Source organism: Oryctolagus cuniculus, chromosome 13 (genome assembly GCF_964237555.1).
Source record: "Oryctolagus cuniculus chromosome 13, mOryCun1.1, whole genome shotgun sequence".
In the NCBI taxonomy this organism is placed as follows: Eukaryota; Metazoa; Chordata; class Mammalia; order Lagomorpha; family Leporidae; genus Oryctolagus; species Oryctolagus cuniculus.
Window position 1 is genome coordinate 96,447,538 of NC_091444.1, and position 19,373 is coordinate 96,466,910.

The 19,373-nt window shown below is 36.1% G+C and overlaps 1 protein-coding gene across 50 annotated transcripts in view; it reads right to left on the reverse strand.

Annotated features, from left to right (window-relative positions):
• Positions 1-288: 288 nt before the first annotated feature.
• Positions 289-19,373, reverse strand: part of LOC127483472 (ankyrin repeat domain-containing protein 26) — a 225,911-nt gene continuing 206,826 nt past the window's right edge. For 12 of the 50 annotated variants that reach the window (XM_070055977.1, XM_070055976.1, XM_070055971.1 and 9 more), the window contains 7 exons: positions 17,185-17,297; positions 16,416-16,581; positions 14,048-14,295; positions 12,385-12,631; positions 3,939-4,041; positions 2,593-2,636; positions 291-1,279 (listed from right to left, as the gene is read on the reverse strand). In XM_070055977.1, the coding sequence (XP_069912078.1) occupies positions 2,611-2,636; positions 3,939-4,041; positions 12,385-12,631; positions 14,048-14,295; positions 16,416-16,581; positions 17,185-17,297 (903 nt within the window). In that variant the 3' untranslated portion in view covers positions 291-1,279; positions 2,593-2,610. Of the gene's footprint in view, positions 1,280-2,026; positions 2,637-3,938; positions 4,042-12,384; positions 12,632-14,047; positions 14,296-16,415; positions 16,582-17,184; positions 17,298-19,373 lie in introns of those variants that run through there. The other 38 variants (XM_070055986.1, XM_070055950.1, XM_070055948.1 and 35 more) reach the window with 8 other exon arrangements.

The following is a 19,373-nucleotide window of genomic DNA, read 5'->3' on the forward strand; positions in this document are numbered from 1 at the left end:
ACAAGACATGTAACAAAACTGGAAAAGAATCTGCGGATACACAGAATAGTGTTAACTTTGTGATTCTGAGTGTTTTATTGTATTTAGTATGTCTTACTTATAGGAAATATATTCCAAAGTAGTCAGAGCTGATGGCATAATGTCAGCAGATGACTCTCACTTTCTTTAAGAGGGCAAATTATTTGTACTAAAACTTAATTTTTTTTTTTAATTTTAAGATTGTTTCCTAAAAGGTAATAAAAACTAAAAAGGAAACATGGAAAGCCATAGGCAAACATAATTTCTCCATGAAGAAGGTGTATGAATCAATGCCTAAAGTTAACATTACATAATTTTGGTAGCACTATAAAATTATATTGCATCCAAGCAATGGTATTGACACTGGCCAGAGTATCAGTATACCAAAATGATGTCTATCGAAATCATTAGGTTTGTATGTAGTAGCAAGAATTGGCAAATACAAAGAAGCCCTTAATTAATCCCACTAAAGTATTCCATTCAACTTGGTTTTCTGGGTGCTATATAATGGCCACCATTTGGACAATTGAGTTTGTGAAAGTTAATCATACTGGTTTTCATTTGCAAAATCTGTGCTAAGTTAGTTATACATCCCAACAAACAGTTTCATGTGCTGCAACTGGCCTGCCATTGGGAACAGAAGTTAAGATGCCGTTTGAAATATCCTGCATCCCTGGTGGAATCCCTAGCAAGACCAGGCTCCCATCCTGATTCCTAGCTTCCAATAATGTATACTCTGGGAAGTGGCAAGTGATAGAACAAGTAATTGGATCCTTGCCACATAAGTAGGATGCCTGAACTGAATTCCTGGATCCTGGCTTCAGCACAGCCCACCTATATTTCACTGCAGATATATGGGTGCTGTACTATTGGAAGGGGGATCTCTCTGTTTTCCCCCTCTTTTCCCCTTTCCCTTTTTCTTGCTCCCTCCCTTACCACTATCTCTGTCTTTCAAAAAATATAAATTGGAAATACAAAATTTCAATTGTAGATACATAACACTAAATGTTTTCAGTTAATGAGGATTTTCCCACATAATATATTTAAAAAGAAATAACAGGTGTGTTCCATAAGCAGTGGTCAGTAAAATTTTATAATATAAAGCATAAGTAAATGGTAAATGTGTTACATAGCAGTGGTCAGTAATTGCTTGTAATACAGAGCATATTTTTTCTTTAAAATGTGTACATATTCTTTTGACATGTTGACTTAAATTGGACTCATTGTTGGCTCCTGGGTCACTTTTTAAGTTCCTCAGTGGCTGGAAAAAAAAGAAAGAATTCCATTTTTTTAATATCAAAGATGTCATAATTGTTTAAATCAGTACAAGTTGATAATTTCAAGAAAAATTTGTATATATTACTAAAGTACAAAATTACTATTAAATATAATTTGTCTATATTTACACAATGGAATTATTACTGTGAGTTAAATATCAGTGATCCTGTATTTTTTTTTTCATTCTTTCCTCAGCTTAACAATGTGATTAAAGATGAAGATAATACTGTCCATCTCTAAATAACCATATGCTATGTCTAAAAATATAGATGAAGGGGCCAGCGCTATGGCAGAGAGGGTAAAGCCACCACATCCCATATGGGCACCAGTTCAAGTCCCAGCTGCTCCACTTCTGATCCAGCTTTCTACTATGCCTGGGAAAGCAGTAGAAGATGACCCAAGTCCTTGGGCCCCAGCACCCAACATGGGAAGACACAGAGGAAGCTCCTGGCTCCAGCCATTATGGCCAATTGGGGAGGGAACCAGTGGATGAAAGACCTCTCTCTATATATAAACCTCTCTTTCTCTCTGTGTGGAACTGTAACTTTTAAATAAATAAATACATCTTTAAAAAATATAGATGAGGAGGCAACTTCCCTATGGGGATAGGAATAAAGTAGGGCACTATCATAACACACACAGAAGAGAAATTGTTTCTAATTTTATGTCATTACTGTAGGTTTTTTAGTGGCAGTGGCATGGAAGTTGACAGTACAAGGAAAAAGTATACCTGATAGATGGAAAGCAGATTGAATGCAAAGAGATAGAGCTCAGGAAGAGAACTTGTGGTATCATAAGTAGGCTGGTTTGTCTTGACAAACAAACGGAGTTGTGCTTTTGTTCCTTGCTAAGGATTTTGGAAACTTTCTTGAGGGTAAAAGTAAATGAGCCCAGATGTTAAGTGCTACTGTCAAGCAGCTGCTTTGTACTGTCATTGCTTGACTGGCTATGACAAGGACTTGAGATGGCCCTTATGTCACTATGATGCACTTGAGAAGCTGATGATGCCACTGTCTTCTGAAAACAGCTTTCGTATGTAGGCTGACAGTATCACAGAGAGAGCAGAAGCGTACAAAGTGTAGAGTCAGAAAAAAGAGAGGACCATAAACCTTTTTGAGATATTTTTAAGCTATGGGATATGAAGACTATATAATAAATATATTCCTCATTATAATGTTGATATGTTCCATAGTTCATTAGCTTTATGTAAAGTAGTGAACCAAAAATAAAAAGGGATGCCACTTGCTACTTACAGTTTGTCATAAATCAATGCATTCACAAAATTTGACAACATACCTCCATCTCATTTGCTACTTAAAATTGTGGTGTGCTTTCCACATCTGAAACAAGGAAAATTTTATGTATAATATTTAAGTTAAACTAGTTACATTATCACGGGAATAAACTATCAGTTAAAAATATGGTCCTTAATTCTTTTAAAGACTAGACCAAACTTGAAGATGGCTTAAATAGAAAAACAGTCACATATATTAAACAAAATTCCTAGTGATTTTATGTTAACCCAATAGGAAAATATGATTAAAAAGTACATTTAGCATTAATCTGTTTCATACACATTATTTTAGAAGGGTGGCATTTAATTAGTACAAAGGTTAAAACAAGTCAAGTCAGATTTTACAATAAATGAATGACTCTGTACTTCTAGAACAACTCTGTACTTTATAAAAGATGATTTTTTTCACTTTCATGTGTTTCCATAAACTGAATTTTCCATTACCCATGTCAAGAAAAACTAATTTTAAAGTATTCCATGGTATTTTCATCATGGAATATTAAGCAAATAAGTAAAGAAAGTGGTACTGTCATAATGTCATGTAAAAATTCTACTGGGAAAATATTAGATAAAACAACCATCCTGTGTATATTATAACACAACAGTACTGTATTCATATGGACATCAGTATTCAGAAAATTCTGCTTTTCAAATTCAATTGTTAGATGCATGACTTTCTAGAATGAGAAATAAGGAAACCAATGTATAACTCTTTAATTTTCATTTCTTTTAGGAAGTTAGCAATGGGGCATGCATTGTAGACCAGCAAGGTAAGCAGCTTCTCTGATGCCAGCATCCTATATTAAGGCATCGACTGCTCCGCTTTCATTGCAGCTCTCTGATAAAGCACCTGGGAAAGCAGCGAGAGACAGCCTGAGTGGGCCCCTGACACCCATGTAGGAGACCTGGGTGGAGTTCCAGGCTCTGGCTTTGGCCAGGCCCAGCCCTGTCCATTGTGTCCATTTGGGGAGTGAAGATGCAAATGAACCTCTCTGTCTCTCCCTCCCTCTCTCCATCTCTGCCTTTAAAATAAATGTTGTAAAATGTAGTCAAATTTTGAAACATTTGTTTTTTAAGTTTGATCATAATTTTAAAAAATTATTTAATATAAACACATTTCATACAACTCACAAATACAGTTCTAAGAAGTTATTAATTTTAATTATCCACTTAATTATGAAATGTGAAGAAATATTTCAAAATATATTGCAGCTGTCTCTAGAATATTCTTACTTAAATATTTTATATAAAAGTTATTATCTAATAAAATATCCCAACAGGCTTTAAACACTCCTACACATGACATAATAAATAGTTCATGGAGATCATGATAAAGTAATATAAATACCTTCATTCTGGCATGAAGGCAAATTTTCTTGACTCCTATATTTTTCAATGATCTGAAAACATCTTTCCCATAAAGTTGAGGTGTCAAGATCCTGAAGGGCAAACTTTAGAAATTGAACAACGTGTCAACAGCTTCACCAAGTAGAATATGGGGGGGGGGAATAACTCACTACAATATGTCGGAAAGAACAGTTACTGGTAGAATCTTATGTTGTCATAAATAAAAATTACGTAAAGTATAAATCACATTCTTACATAATTTGAATGAACTACCAATGTAATATTATTTTCCTCAATAGTTCTCCTCTATATATATTTCATATGTATAATAGATATTATATTACACTCAAAAATATTTAATAGTATACGTTTTACATAGAAAAATGGATGTCCTTCTTCAAAAGTTCCTTACTTTCATGTTAAAGAAACCGTAACTTTATAGAGAACATTTTGTAAAGCAATTTCAGCAAGATCATATGTGTTGCTTTATGTGGACAAACCTAAACACTCCACCAAAAAGCTGTTAGAATTGATAAGCCAATTCAGTAAAGTTGCAAGTTACAAAATAAATATACAAAATCAAGTGCTTTTTCTAGGTTAATGATGAACTCACAGAAAAAGAAATCAAGAAAGAAATTTCATTCACTGTCAAAAAAGAAAAAAGAAATTTCATTCACAATAGGCACCAAAAAATCAACTGTTTAGGAATAAATTGAACCAAAGAAGTGAAAGGTTCATACAATGAAAAGTCTCAAACATTGAAGAAGAGGTCATTAAGGACTCCAAAAAAATGGAAAGATACCACTTGCTCATGGATTGAAAGATTCAAAATCATTAAAATGTCTATTCTATATAAGCAATCTACAGATTCAATGCAATCCCTATCAAACCACCAATGACATTCTTTACAAAACTAGAAAAAGCAATCCTAAAACTTGTATGGAATCACAAAAGACCTAGAATAGCCAAAGCAATCCTGAATGAGCAAAGTCAAGCGGGAGGCATCTACTTGACTTCAAAGCATACTACAAAGCTATTGTGATCAAAGCAGCATAGTACTGGTATAAAAACCAATACATCTCTGCGAGTGAGATCCCAGTGGAAAGAACAGGTCAAAAAAGAAGGAGGTACCTTTCTCTGAAGGGAGGAGAGAACTGCCACTTTGACTATGACCTTGTCTAAATATGATCAGAGTCGGTGAACTCAAAAGGCTTCCATAGCCTTGGAAACTCATGACAAGAGCCTAGGGTGATTACTGATGCCATAAACAAGAGTGTCAATTTGTTAAGTCAACAACAGGAGTCACTGTGCACTTACTTCTCATATAGGATCTCTGTCCTTAATGTGCTGTACATTGTGATTTAATGCTATAACTAGTACTGAAACAGTACTTTATACTTTGTGTTTCTGTGTGGGTACAAACTGATGAAATTTTTACTTAATTTATACTAAATTGATCTTCTGTATATAAAGAGAATTGAAAATGAATCTTGATGTGAATGGAAGGGGAGAAGGAGCGGGAAAGGGGAGGGTTGCGGGTGGGAGGGAAGTTATGTGGGGGAAAGACATTGTAATCCATAAGCTGTACTTTGGAAATTTATATTCATTAAATAAAAGTAAAAAAAATACATAGAATGATGGAACTGAACAGAGAGCCCAGAAATTAATCCATATACATACAAGCCAACTGATTTTTGACAAAAGTGCTCAGACCAAACAGTGGAAGTAAGGATAGTCTCTTGAACAAATGGTGCAGGCAAAACTGGATTTATATGTGTAGAAGAATGAAATTAGATCCATACCTATCACCATATTCAAAAATAAACTCAAGATGGATAAAAGACTTAAATTTTAGACCTGAGACTATGAAATTGCTGGAAGAACACATAGCAAAATCACTCCAAGACACTGCTGTAGGGGATGGCTTATTGGATAAGATCCCCAAGCACAGCCAACAAAAGCAGAACTAAATAAATGGGACTATATCAGACTCAGCAGCTTTTGCACAGCAAAGAAAATAATCAATAGAGTGAAGAGACATCCAAAATATGGGGAAATATTTGCAAATCACTTTTCTGACAAAGGATTAATATTCCAGATATATCAGTAACTTTAAAAACTCAACAATAATAAATAATCCAGTTGAGAAATGGGCAAAGGACTTTAATAGACAGTTTTCAAAAGAAGAAATACAAATGGCCAACAAATATGTGAAAACAGGCTCAGCATCCCAAGCCATCAGGGAAATGCAAATCAAAACCACAATGAGCTATCACCTCACCCCTGTCAAAATGGCTAAAATCCAAAACAGAGAGCAACGAGTACTGGTGAGGATGTAGAGAAAGGGGAACACTTATACACTATTGGTGGAAATATAAATTACTGAAGCCACTGTGGAAAATAGTGTGGAGATATCTGAAAAAAAAAAAACAACTAGAACTAGATTTGCCATATGATCCAACAATCCCACACTGGGTATATCTCAAAGACTTGAATACTATTAAGAGATACCTTCATAATTATGTTGATAGAAGCTCTTCACAAGAGCCAACATTGGGAATCAATGAAGCTATCCACCAACAGAAAAATGGATAGAGAAAATGTGGTAGATATACACAATGGGATATTATTCAGGTATAAAGAAGAGAAGGAAATTCTACCATTTGAAGCCAAATGGATGCCACTAGAGGACATCATGATGACTGAAATAAACCAGACCTAGAAAAACAAATACTGCATGCTCCCCTTTATTTGTAGGGGCTAAAATTAAAAATAAAATAGAAGAAAAAAGAAATGTCTGTGTGTATTAGCATTATTGAAAATACTGTTTTGTAAACTTTTGTTATATATCTTTGTGAAACCAGTGGTTAAATGTGTTATATTACTCTAGTTTCAATTATATGTGACTACTTCAAAATTTATTGTAATTATTTTTATACCCATTTTCTATTTTTCCCACTAAACTAGGGTCTTTTGCTTTTTACTTGTTAAACTTCTTATTCTGGGAAGTGTTAAGCCTTCGTACTGCAATGTAAATTTGAAATGTTATCTCAAAAACTTAAAAAAAAGGGGGGGAGGAAAGTTTGGGAGGGAGAGATGGGGAGAGTGTAAAGGTGGAGGGGAAAGTTATTAGGTCCTTAGGATTACATGTACAAAGTAAAATGAGTCTATTAAAAACTAATTAAAAGTTAACATTAAAAAAACCACTTAAAATTTTTAGAAATTTTAATGCAATCAATAAACTCCAGGATTGGGGGGGAAAATGAATACATGGGTGGTGGGCATTGTGGTGTGACAGGATGACATCAGAGTATCTAGGGATCAGCTTTCATCCATTATTCAAATCCAGCTTCTTACTGGTGTGCCTGCATGGCAGCAGATTGTGGCAATGATGCCTGGGTTTATGCTACACTTGTTAGAGACCCAGATGGAGTTCCAGGCTCCTGATTCAGTCTGGTCCAGTCCTGGCAGTTGCCAACATTCAGGGAATGAACCACTGGATGGAAGATTTCTTGCTCTGCCTGTTGCGCTATCATTCTCATATATGGATGGATGGATGGATGGATGGTTAACTGAATGTTAAGGTAATGGGTACTTGTAGAAGTGCCTCCCTTTACAAAAATTCTCCTCCAGGTTTTCTTTCATTCTTTACTGCTTTACACCAGATATGACAGCTGAGGACAACTGCCTTTGAGAACCAGGTAAGATACACAATCTCATAGTGTAAAACCAAATAGCCAGAGTATAGGGAGGGGTCTTCCCTTCAAAGAGCAATTAGTCAAAGGGCCTTGAGTGTTGAATACTGTTTTCATCCTTACTGGTAGGAGGTTGCTGTGGTTCAGCTCATACCCACAAGTGAAAACTTTCAAATATTAGATGACCTTTTACAAGACACTTTCATGGCAGGTATTTGGTGCAGAGCTTAAAATGCTGCTTGGGTCACCTGAGTCCAGTGTCAGATGACCAATTTATGTGCAGGCTGCTGCAATTCCAATGAACTCAGAAAGGGAAAGGGAGTGCCACTTGCTACCTAAAAGTCAAAAATTCCAACAAGAAAATTACTAAAAAGATCAATATGAAACCAAAATGGAAATGTGTTTTTCTCCCTTGAGTTTGCAGACTTTCTGAAAATTCTTTTTAAATAACAGTTTGAAGATGGAGAAGAGTTGGAGGAATATTTCAGAAAGTGAACTCCATAGCAGTAACAAAGCACATCAAATACAGAAACAAATGTACTCACTCAGTAATGATGTACTGACAGGCTCTGGCTAAATTATACTTGAGATTGCTGCTCAGAAAATAATGCAGCATTGTCTTTTAGAGATTAATTTCATAGCTATGAACACTGCACATATGCACACCTCTCTATAGTTTTTCATGGATTATTGGTATGTTGAAATTATAGTTTTGACATCCTGCTGTATTTGAGGGAGAACGCAAATCTTTTATAAATCAGTATGTGGGACTGGCACTGTGGCACAGCAAGTTAAGCTGCTGCCTGCAGCTCTGGCATCCCATATGGGTGTGAGTTCAAGTCCTGACTGCTCTGCTTCCATGCAGTCTATCTCCCTGCTCATGCACTTGGGAAAGCAGTGGAAGATGGTCCAAGTGTTTGTAAGCTGTCAGCCATGTCGGAAACCTGGAAGAAGCTCCTGGCTCCCAGCCTCAGCTTGGCTAAACCCCAGCCATTGTGGTCATTCAAAGAGTGAACCAGTGGATGGAAGATTGGTTTGTATCTCTACCTCTCTTCTCTCTCTGTAATTCTGTCCATCACATAAATATTTTAAGAACTAGGAAATATGCACTGAGTTTAAACAAAATCAAGTTAGTTTGCCCATTTAAACTGTTGTAGTTCAAGATAGAATTATAAATACTTTAACATACAGAGGAAATTATACTTGCCAGTTTATAAATTACATTGTTTTTATAATTTTGCAAATATTTTTACAGTTTTACAAGTATTAAATACATGTATTTTGTTGCAGAGAAAAGAATTTGGAAGCAGTTTCTTGACAAGCAGATAAGTTTTACCCTATAAAAACTGGTCTCAATATTTTATATTTCAATGGTCAACAAAGATTTCTATATGCAAAATATCCAATCAGTGGATAATTTTCAGGCTAATTTTCATTCTTGTTATTTTATAATAATGTATTTGTATAACAAATAATAAAATTATAGAATCACTTATACACAGGCCAAAACATGCTAGGATTAATTAGAATTCCAGTTTGGAATGAAAATTTAGCAAAAAACATACATGTAGCCATTTATTATCACTGTAATCATGTTAAGTGGCAAGGTTAAACTTCATATAATGGTGAGAGATTCAAAAAATGCTCAATGTTAGGAACATGCAGAAACCTTGCCTTAACAACAGTCATAGTGAAATCATAGGCGAAAGCATTAACTTATCATTTTTCTTAAAATTAGAATATGCTGATAGATCCTATGAATAATACAAAATACTCAACTCTTAAAAATAAAGGAGATGGGTAAAATAATTCAGTTATTTTCTTAATGTGTTGCTTTCTGGAATCAAAGCTAAAATCTGCTAATTTGGTTGTATGGATGTCCCATTCATAACCCTACTCTTTTCTATCACTTAGATAGTATGTTATCACCTCTCATAATATTATTAGATTTTTCCAAGTAGAAATAACTCAGTCTGCCACAACTGTAGAAAACATGTGTTTTTGCAAATAAGGATTTTGTGAACAATGGAAAAATGCATAGAAACTCTTCCAAGGCATTTTTGCAGTGGTGTGTTGTGACAGAATAGTGATTTTTACCTAAGTCTAGTATGATTTTGCAAATTATTGCCTCATTAAGAAACCAAGTATATTGTGGACCTACTATGATAAGCTTAAAATAAACTACTTAAACTTTTCTAGAAATATTAAAAAATAAGCACTGGTTTTATTTAAAAAAAAAGTGGAGATCTATTTCCTGAAAAAAATCTTCCATTATTCTCACATCCGTATGTATTCTTTCATCATCTATTGTAAAATCATATATCACCTTAATTTTCTGGTCGTAATTACTGACAATGTTTCATATTTGCATTATGATTAACACTGTACAGAAGTATTTAGCATCCATTTTTATTTTATATTCTATAGCCCATTTTTATGACTCCGAAGCACTTGCACCCAGATTCTTTCCTTTTGTTTTTCAGAACAGAATGAAACTAAGCTCACAAAATGGTGAAAAAAACAGCTGTGATCTTATAATTTATGAACAAAAAAGCCATTATATGTGTCTCCATGTAAGATTTTTGCCGCAATGCTAAGAAAATTCGAATATGCTAGACTATGATTTATCATCAAGTCAACTTAGAAAACAAAGTTGAGGGGCCAGAGTAATGGTACAATGTATTAAGGTGCAGTTGGCAATGCTGGCATCCAGTATTAGACCCAGTTTGAGTCTTGGCTGCTCTGATTCTGACCCAGTGTCCCACTAATACATCTGGTGAAGACACTGAAGATGGTCCAGACAACTACCTTCTATATGGGAGATAAGGATGGCTTCTGGATTCAGATTGGCCCAGACCTGGCTATTACAGCCATTTGGGGAGTAAACCAATGGTGGCAAGATCTCGCTTTCTCTTTCTCTCTCCCTCCCCATTCTTACTGTCTATCTCCTTCTAACTGGCTTTCAAATAAATAAGCATTAAAAGTAAACCAGGCTGAGCCATCATTCAAAATGGGCTTTTGAAATTTTTCTCTGAAATAAAAATATCTTAAATAGGATTCCAAGTATAAATCATGTGTATTGATGGAAATATTTTAAGAAGATACAAATAGAGTCTAGCTGCTATTTGTAGTTATTTATTTTCTTTCAATACAATTGTTTTATTATTTGTAATGTCCCCCCAATCATAAAAATGTCAAAATTAGGTAAATGTGTTAAATGGGGTCAACAGGGTTTTAGCAACTTTAAAATTGGTACAATGTTCCACAATCAGATCCAATTTAAGTTGCCAGAAATGGACTGTAATCATTGTCACCACATGGTTGGATTGGAAGGTCTGTGTTACATCTCCAATGGAGAATGACTATATGTGGCTTTATATAGGATCCTGGATAGAAAAACATAATTGATTTTGTTGATGTAGTTGCAATTTAAAGACCTGATTATCATTGCCATCATAATGATCAACAATTCAAGTGATGGATAAGATAGGCATGAGTGAACTTCCTCTTAAATAATGCAATTATATATTTGATTTAACTACTTAAAATCTATTGTACAATTACCAGGCAACAGATTCATTTTATAAAAGTTGAACTAAACTTGCTATAAGTAAGGCAGTAATTCAGGATGTGTTCTTATGGAAGAAAATGATCAAAAGCATTTGCCTTGGATTACTTTTTTAATGTTCATTTCTTTTCAGCTACTTGAAAGGCAGAGTGACAGTGAGACAAAGAGAGATGCTTCATCTGACAGCTAACTCTCCATATGCCCAAAATAGCTAAGGCTGGATTAGGCTGAATCCAGGAAGCTGAAAACTCATTTGAACCTCTTTCATGGGTGACAGGGGCCCAAGCACTTGAACCATCATCTGCTACTTCCCAGGATGCACTGGCAGGAAGCTAGATTGGAAGTGGAGGATCCGGACACAAAGTAGTACTCAGATATGGGCCAAGGACATCTCCAGGATGACCCAAGTCACTGCACCACAACACTCACCCGTGGACTCTAAATAATGAACACCCATCTGTGATGAAATGTTTGCTAATCATTCACTATGATTAGAAGTGTAAAATGTGATGGTGCACAAACCTTAAAAGTGTCTTGGACCACAAATGAAAATCAAGTTAAAAATACGTTAGCAGATTCCAAAGTATATCTTTAGTTACTAGGTAAAAATATTCAATTATCAAAACCTAACTTAAAGCAGTTTTGAAATATTTGTAAATATGTCAGTTTGGTTGTATTTGTTAAGTTTATTAAATAGTTGCAAAATATTGAGGATGGCACTGTGGCATAGTGGACTAAGCCTCTGCCTGCAGTGTTGGAATGCCATACAGGTGCTGGTTCTTGTCCCCATTGCCCCTCTTCTGAGCCAGCTCACTGCTATTGCCTGGGAAAGCAGTGGAAGATGGTCAAGGTGCTTGGACCCCTGCACCTGCATGGGAGACCTGGAGAAAGCCACTGGTTTCTGACTTCAGATTGGCTAGGCTCCAGCTTTTGCACCCATTTGGGGAGTGAATCGCAAATGGAAGACCTCTCTGTTTCTCCCTCTGTCTGTATCTCTGCTTCTCAAATAAATAAATATATATTTAAAAATTAGCTGCAACATGTGTTTCAAGTCTACATTAATGAGGATAATTACAACCATTACTAGCATACATATGTCAATCAAACTAAGTACTTCAACAAACTAAAAATAAGAAGTATATGAACAACCTGAAACCCAAGGGGAAAGAGGCAATATATCTAACCGTGTCCAAAGACTCTGCAGTGTTGTGACGTGAAGCCTGAGTTGCTGAAGTAGGAGTCTCCAAGTTTTGTTGTGGAGTAAGATCTCTGCTGAGCCAGAAACTATTAGCACAATTTCCAACGCTATGTGACGCTACCGAAGTTTGCGTAGAAACAGTTTGCGTAGAAACAGACTTGGTTAATGTTCCAGTCTGTTGTTTCTCCAGGAGAAAATTTTTAGTTCTGACCTCTGCTAACACTTCATTAGCTCTGTGAAGATTGAAAGGACCAATGTTTAGTACTTCATTTTCCCCTTAATAATTCTTACATGAATTTCATTTTTTAAAAGAGTCAATGAGCATGCACAATAAACAGTGTTTTAATACTGAAAATGTGTCAGAGCACATTTTCTGTATAATTAAGGTCTTTTAATTTTTTTTTTTTTTGACAGGCAGAGTGGACAGTGAGAGAGAGAGACAGAGAGAAAGGTCTTCCTTTTGCCGTTGGTTCACCCTCCAATGGCCGCCGCGGCCGGCGTGCTGCGGCCAGCGCACCGCGCTGATCCGATGGCAGGAGCCAGGAGCCAGGTACTTCTCCTGGTCTCCCATGGGGTGCAGGGCCCAAGCACTTGGGCCATCCTCCACTGCACTCCCGGGCCACAGCAGAGAGCTGGCCTGGAAGAGGGGCAACCGGGACAGAATCCGGCACCCCGACCGGGACTAGAACCCGGTGTGCCGGCGCCGCTAGGCGGAGGATTAGCCTAGTGAGCCGCGGCGCCGGCAGGTCTTTTAATTTTTAAAGTTAAAAATTTCACAACGTGACTCAAACCCAGTACAAGGGAGAAGGATGCCTGTCAATGCTGTATGACTGAATCGGTGACATCTGCTTCCTCCCAAAAGGCTCTGTTCTCAAAATCCTTGCGCATGCCATTAGAAATATTTTATTTAAATAACAATTCTGATATAATGGATGTTGATTTCTTTGATGCTAGTAAACATTTTCTAATATATAAATATTTCAAAACATCATGTTTTGCCACTTAAATATATGAAACAGTAACTTTTTAAAAAGGATAGAAAACTAAGAGATTTAGAATACCATCAAAGACATTTTCAGGTGCTTACTTTCGACAGCCCTGCTTTTTTCACCCACTTTTTGGAAGAAATTAAGCAAATGCTTGATTTTTGGCATTGAGAGATAACTCAGAACAACAATGACTGTGGGGAATGAGATAGCCAAGTAAGTATTCAGCAACAACTAAAGCAGCTAGGAAGACATCAAAGGTGGGACTTGCTCTTTCTTTCTTCCAGACACTATACTTTCCTTCCTCTCTTTCTTAATCTTTCTCAAGGCATCCTTTAGTGGTAATACCAATGATCACAATAAAGGAAAGGTAACTAGACAAGTGCCATATTGTACCAACAGGTGGAGCAGGGGGAGGAAGAGATGCTAGACACTTAAGTTGTGATCTTGAACTTAGGTTAACAGAGTTGTTAACATTTACGTAAATTGTTCTGCACTAAAAATTTACTGGTAATTTCATTTACTAACATTATTTTCCAAAATCACTTTGTCTAGGTAGATTATATCCTTACTAATCTCAGGAATCTGTTTCACTAAGAATTATGCTTTAGTGGCAAATTAGCAAATGTAAGCTATTGTCTGCAATTCTATGTTTTGACTTACTCATTCACTTGCTTTGAAAAAGCTTTTGCAACCTGAATGATCTCATCTTGTTTTCTTCTCACATCTTCAAATCCCTCTAGAAGGAGTTGCTTAGATTCCTCCAATTCTTTAGAAATGGCTTCCTGAGGAGCTTTCATTTTGGAGAGTGTAGATATCCCAACATGGATTCTGTGTTCTTTTTGTATACTTTTTGAAATGTCACCACTCTCCATTAGATACTCGGAACTTTTTTGACATGATGCTTTTTTCTAAAGCAAAATAAAAAGGTAATTTAAAAAATCATTAAAATATGTATTAATGTTTTTATTTATTTCTTTTAGTTTTGAATCAGTGATTCTTAGAGATTTTAAAGTAAAAAACAAGCCAAAGTTTAAAATATTTATCTTCAATACACATTGACTGAAATTTGAATTATAATGAAAGTAATACCATTATTACATTACTACTCATGTAAATTAGTTATCAAAGAATATAAGCATTGATTAAAAGTGAATAGCAATTAAAGCAACTAAAACTATACTATAATTCCTAAATTATAATTTTCCCTTGGGGTTAATGAGAAATCACAATTCAGAGGATAAAAGTTTATGATGCGATCTGTATACTTTTGTGAATGAAAATGTTTCAGTCAATGAAACTGACTTGTCATCATTTGATGTTTTCCACAAAATAAGGGCACATATTAAACAACAGCAAGAGAAAAGCTTGATGGAGTTTCCCCGGTACTGAGTGGAGAAAGAGTCATTTCCCTCAAATAAAACCATTAACTGATACTTAAAAGTAGTACATTTAGAGCATGTCTACAAACCCTTTGACAATTTTTCCATGAAATTTTCTCTCCTGAATGTGAGCTGGACAAGGCACTGTGTATCTAGTGAACAGAATAGGGCACACATGCTGAGTGACTTTTGCTAGGCTGTAAAATGTGATGCTGCTTCCACCTGAATCTCTCAAGCAAACTCGGACTTAGAAATTAGCCACCCAAAGACGAGAAAGTGAAACAACATATTGACATTCCAACTGATGTCCCAGGTAAGGTCCAAAAAAAGCAACTATCAACACCAAACAAAGCTGGCATTGTGTACAGTATATTGAGCTGCTGGCTGTGATGCTGGAATTCCATACTGGAGCACTGGTTCAACTCCTTGGTGTTCTGCTTCTGGTTCAGCTCCCTACAAATGTGCCTGAGAGGGCAACAGAAGGTGGTGCCCCAGATACACTAGATGGTGACACTAGATACAGGGAGTTGTAACTTCAGGAAATTGAAACAAAGACTACAATAGGTTAAATGTCTTCAGACCAGAGGGAGGTGGAAGCTGAAAGGGCCTACAAAAGAGGAAGAATGAACACCAAAAGGACATCAAAGAGACTGTGTGGAAACTTGAGGTTTTGAAGGAACTGTCAAGAAAGGATACCAAGACCTGGAAGACAAGGGCCCCATTCTTCAGGAAGCTGAAGGTAAAACTGATGTGAGAGAGAAACTAAAGGAAGACTACCAAATTTAAAGAAGCTATGACTTATTGGGTTCAAGTATCTAAATCCATATATGTGAATTATAGCATCTCCACATAACAAATCACCATGCAATTGTAAAAAAAATAAAATAAAATAAAAGGTGGTTTCTGGAATAAAATCAAATCCAGAGTGCTTCTAGGCAAACAGGATCCAGAGATGAAGCAAAGATGATGACTGTACAATGGACAATAAAACTTCAGAAAAACTTTAGGTGGTGCCTCAAATCACCGTATGGGTCTTAGGAGTTAAAGAACATTCACAATACTGTCCTATTCTGGCTCTTCTGGAAGCCCAAGGTGAAGAGATTATGTCAAAAAGATTCGTGGGACTGGGCATCAGAGTGCTTTTGTTTTTTACTTGCCTATTGCTCCTGAGTCTACCATTCTGCCAATGTAGGCACTGGAAGGAAGCAGGGATGGCTCAAATAATTGGGTTCCTATAAATCACATGGGACCCCTGGCTTCAGTTCCCAGCTCTTAGCTTTGGCCTCACATGAGATCTGGTTATTTTAGGAGTAAACCAGTGAATGGGAATGTTTTGTGTGCTCTTTATCTTGCTTTCACTCACACACTCTCTCTCCCCTAACTTCTTTGTCTCAGGTAAAATCAAATTTTCAAAAGGCAGTATTTCTGAATATTTATTGTCTAATAGGATGAACTCCAATAAAATCACAGGAGGCTCCATTTTTCCAGAGGGTTGTATTAGAAAATCCAGTAGTTTCTAGTTTGCAATAAAAATAGAGAGAGGTAAGAATTAAAGGACTCCTCTGACCTTGGAAGTTTGTTTTCTCTTTTTTTTTTGACAGGCAGAGTGAAAGTGAGAGAGAGAGACAGAGAGAAAGGTCTTCCTTTACCGTTGGTTCACCATCCAATGGCCGCTGCGGCTGGTGCACTGCGGCCGGCGCACCGTGCTGATCCGAAGGCAGGAGCCAGGTGCTTCTCCTCGTCTCCCATGGGGTGCAGGGCCCAAGCACTTGGGCCTTCCTCCACTGCACTCCTGGACCACAGCAGAGAGCTGGCCTGGAAGAGATCATACATTTTTATGTATCAAATATAATATGTATATATGTGCATATACATGCAATAGGTACACATATATATTTAAAACAGTTAAATGCATACAGTATATACAGTATATATACTGTATATGTACAGTATATACTGGAGGAATACACAAAGAAAATTAGCACATCTCATGAAATATTTTATAGCTAAAAATATAAATTTTAATTTTATGAAAGAATGATGCTGATATATTTTAAATATTTGAATATTTGGATGTTTAAGAGAAGATTGTTACCAAAAATGGAAACATTATCAAAGACAGCAAATGTATCTCCAGAAAAAGAAGCTGAAGATACATTAAGAAGAATTCAGTTGACGTTATGTGCCAGGGCATTGTTATTACTGTTTATGAAATCATGAAACAAAAAATGTTACATTTTGGGATTCAAAAAATATAAAAGGTTTCAGATGGTTCTGTGAGTTTCAGAAGTAAACTTTTGCAGGGTACAGTTCAATTATGAAAACATAAGAAAATGTGTATTTAGGCTTTAATATAGTCAAACTATAGATAAGTTAATTAAAGAATAATCGATATAACCTGAAATACTAAAATCTTACTGAGTTATCTTGTCTCCTAAATCACCATTTTTCTTCATCTCTTCGTCCAATTTGTCCTGCAGAGCTTGATTTAACTCAGCAAGCAGCATTATGTGTTGCTGTTCATCTTTAGACTTAAGAAAATGTGAAAATTATTTTTTAAAATGTAGGCTTCTTTCTAAAAGTATTATTCCCCGTGAGTTAATGAGTAATATTCTATAAAATCTGATGATAATCAGATTTCAAAAATAATGACTTCCCAAAAAAGAGTTCAGGTTGACTTACACTTTCAACACTATCTTTTGTGGATTTCAAATTATCAAAATTCATTCATTAAAGATAGAGGTACGGTGGCTATGATGCTACTAGAGATTTCTGCAACCCAAATCAGAATGTCTGCATGAAGTTTGGCCAACTTGGATTCTAATCTAGATTCCTGCTAATGAACACTCAGTGAAACAGCAAATGATGTCTCAAGTACTTGGATCCTGCACCTACATGGTAGAACTGGATTGAATTCTGGGCTCCAGCTCTAGGCTACTGTAGGTATTTCAGTAGTGGACCCATAAATGAAAGATCTCTTTCTCACCCCCTCTCTCATCCTCACCTTATCCCTCTCTTTCTGTCTTTCTAGTAAAAATGAAAAACAAATACAGAGTTCAAAAAACCCAAATACTGTTAATGAATTATTTTTAACAGCAATTTTTTATTTTTTAAAAAATTTTTAAAGATTATTTTATTTAATTGAGAGGTAGAGTTACAGACAGTGAGAGGGAGAGACAAGAGAGAAAGGCCTTCCATTGGTTCACTCCCCATATGGCCACAATGACCAGAGCTGTGCCAATCCAAAGCCAGGAGCCAGGTGCTTCTTCCTGGTCTCCCATGTGCATGCAGAGGCAGAAGCACGTGGGCCATCTTCTGCTGCTTTCCCAGGCTATAGCAGAGAGTTGGATTGGAAGAGGGGCAGCCAGGACTAGAACCAGCACCCATATGGGATGCCAGTGCCGCACGCAGAGGATTAATTACTGTGCAATGTAGCTGGCCCGTAAACAGCTATTTTTGAAAGAGTGGTTATATTTTACTTTCTAAAGATTCCCTAGAAACTTTTGTCCAAAAACTTGAATATTCAAGATATTCCAGGTTTAATTAAATCATATGCTACTAATAGGATTTTTGGAAAAATTCACATTTGATTCTTACTACATATTTCATCTTCACCTGATTTCAGGATGAGATAAACAAGATCATTTCTTAACCGTGTTTAGAAGTTTCTTTTTTTTTCCTTTGACATTAATGACCTAACTTTAAACAAAGTTTACCTTTTCTATAAAATACAAGTATTTACCATATTTGATTCTTGTGCGTTTTTTTTCTGTACTGTCCTATGTGATACACAGATAATTGTGGGGTCACACAGATGACTGTGCAACTCCCTGGCCCTAAATATGTTTTCCAAGGGTACAATTCAATGCAATATTTTTGAGACATATCCAGGATGCTTTGTTTAGTGCTTCCACTGCTTTCATCCACAGCAGCAGTAGCAATTAGTGATTAGACCTTTCTCTTGGCTCCTATAAGCCCACTTCACTTCTAAATGCAGTGACTGCTGGATTCTACTCAACCACTCTTCGTATTCCATTTCTAAGTCTGTCTCAAAAGCTCCTTAAGTCTCAATGCTTCACCTGAAGTTGCTTAATCTATACTCCTAGGCCTCACTTCATCGCTCAGGCCATTTCTTATTTCTCTTTCATTTCTCATAGGTTAAATCTTCAACTACACCCACACAAACCGTTACCTGATGGGGATTACCTTTGTAGACTACTAGTCTAGTACATTTGCTAATGATTCTAAAGGGTGTGTCTTTGATCCTAGTGTTGTTTTCTAATATTGATACTAGATGTGTTAGGATGTTGACCAGCATACTTCATGTTGAAATTCTTTTCTAATGCAAGACTTTTCACAGGCATCAAATTATGGGTCACTTCCATTTTCGTTGGAATCCCCTCTGCCATAGATACAACTTTAGCAGTCTGTTGAGGTTCTCTTCAGACATAAACCTAACTATATTACTTGGAGGCCTGAGTCAGATATCTCTATTTCCCAATCCAATTCTTCTCTTCCAAGTTGTGTCCATAAAATATATCAACCCAAGTACTCTCTGGTAGATGAGAACCTCCATTTGTGAGATGAGAACCTTCTGGAAAATTAGT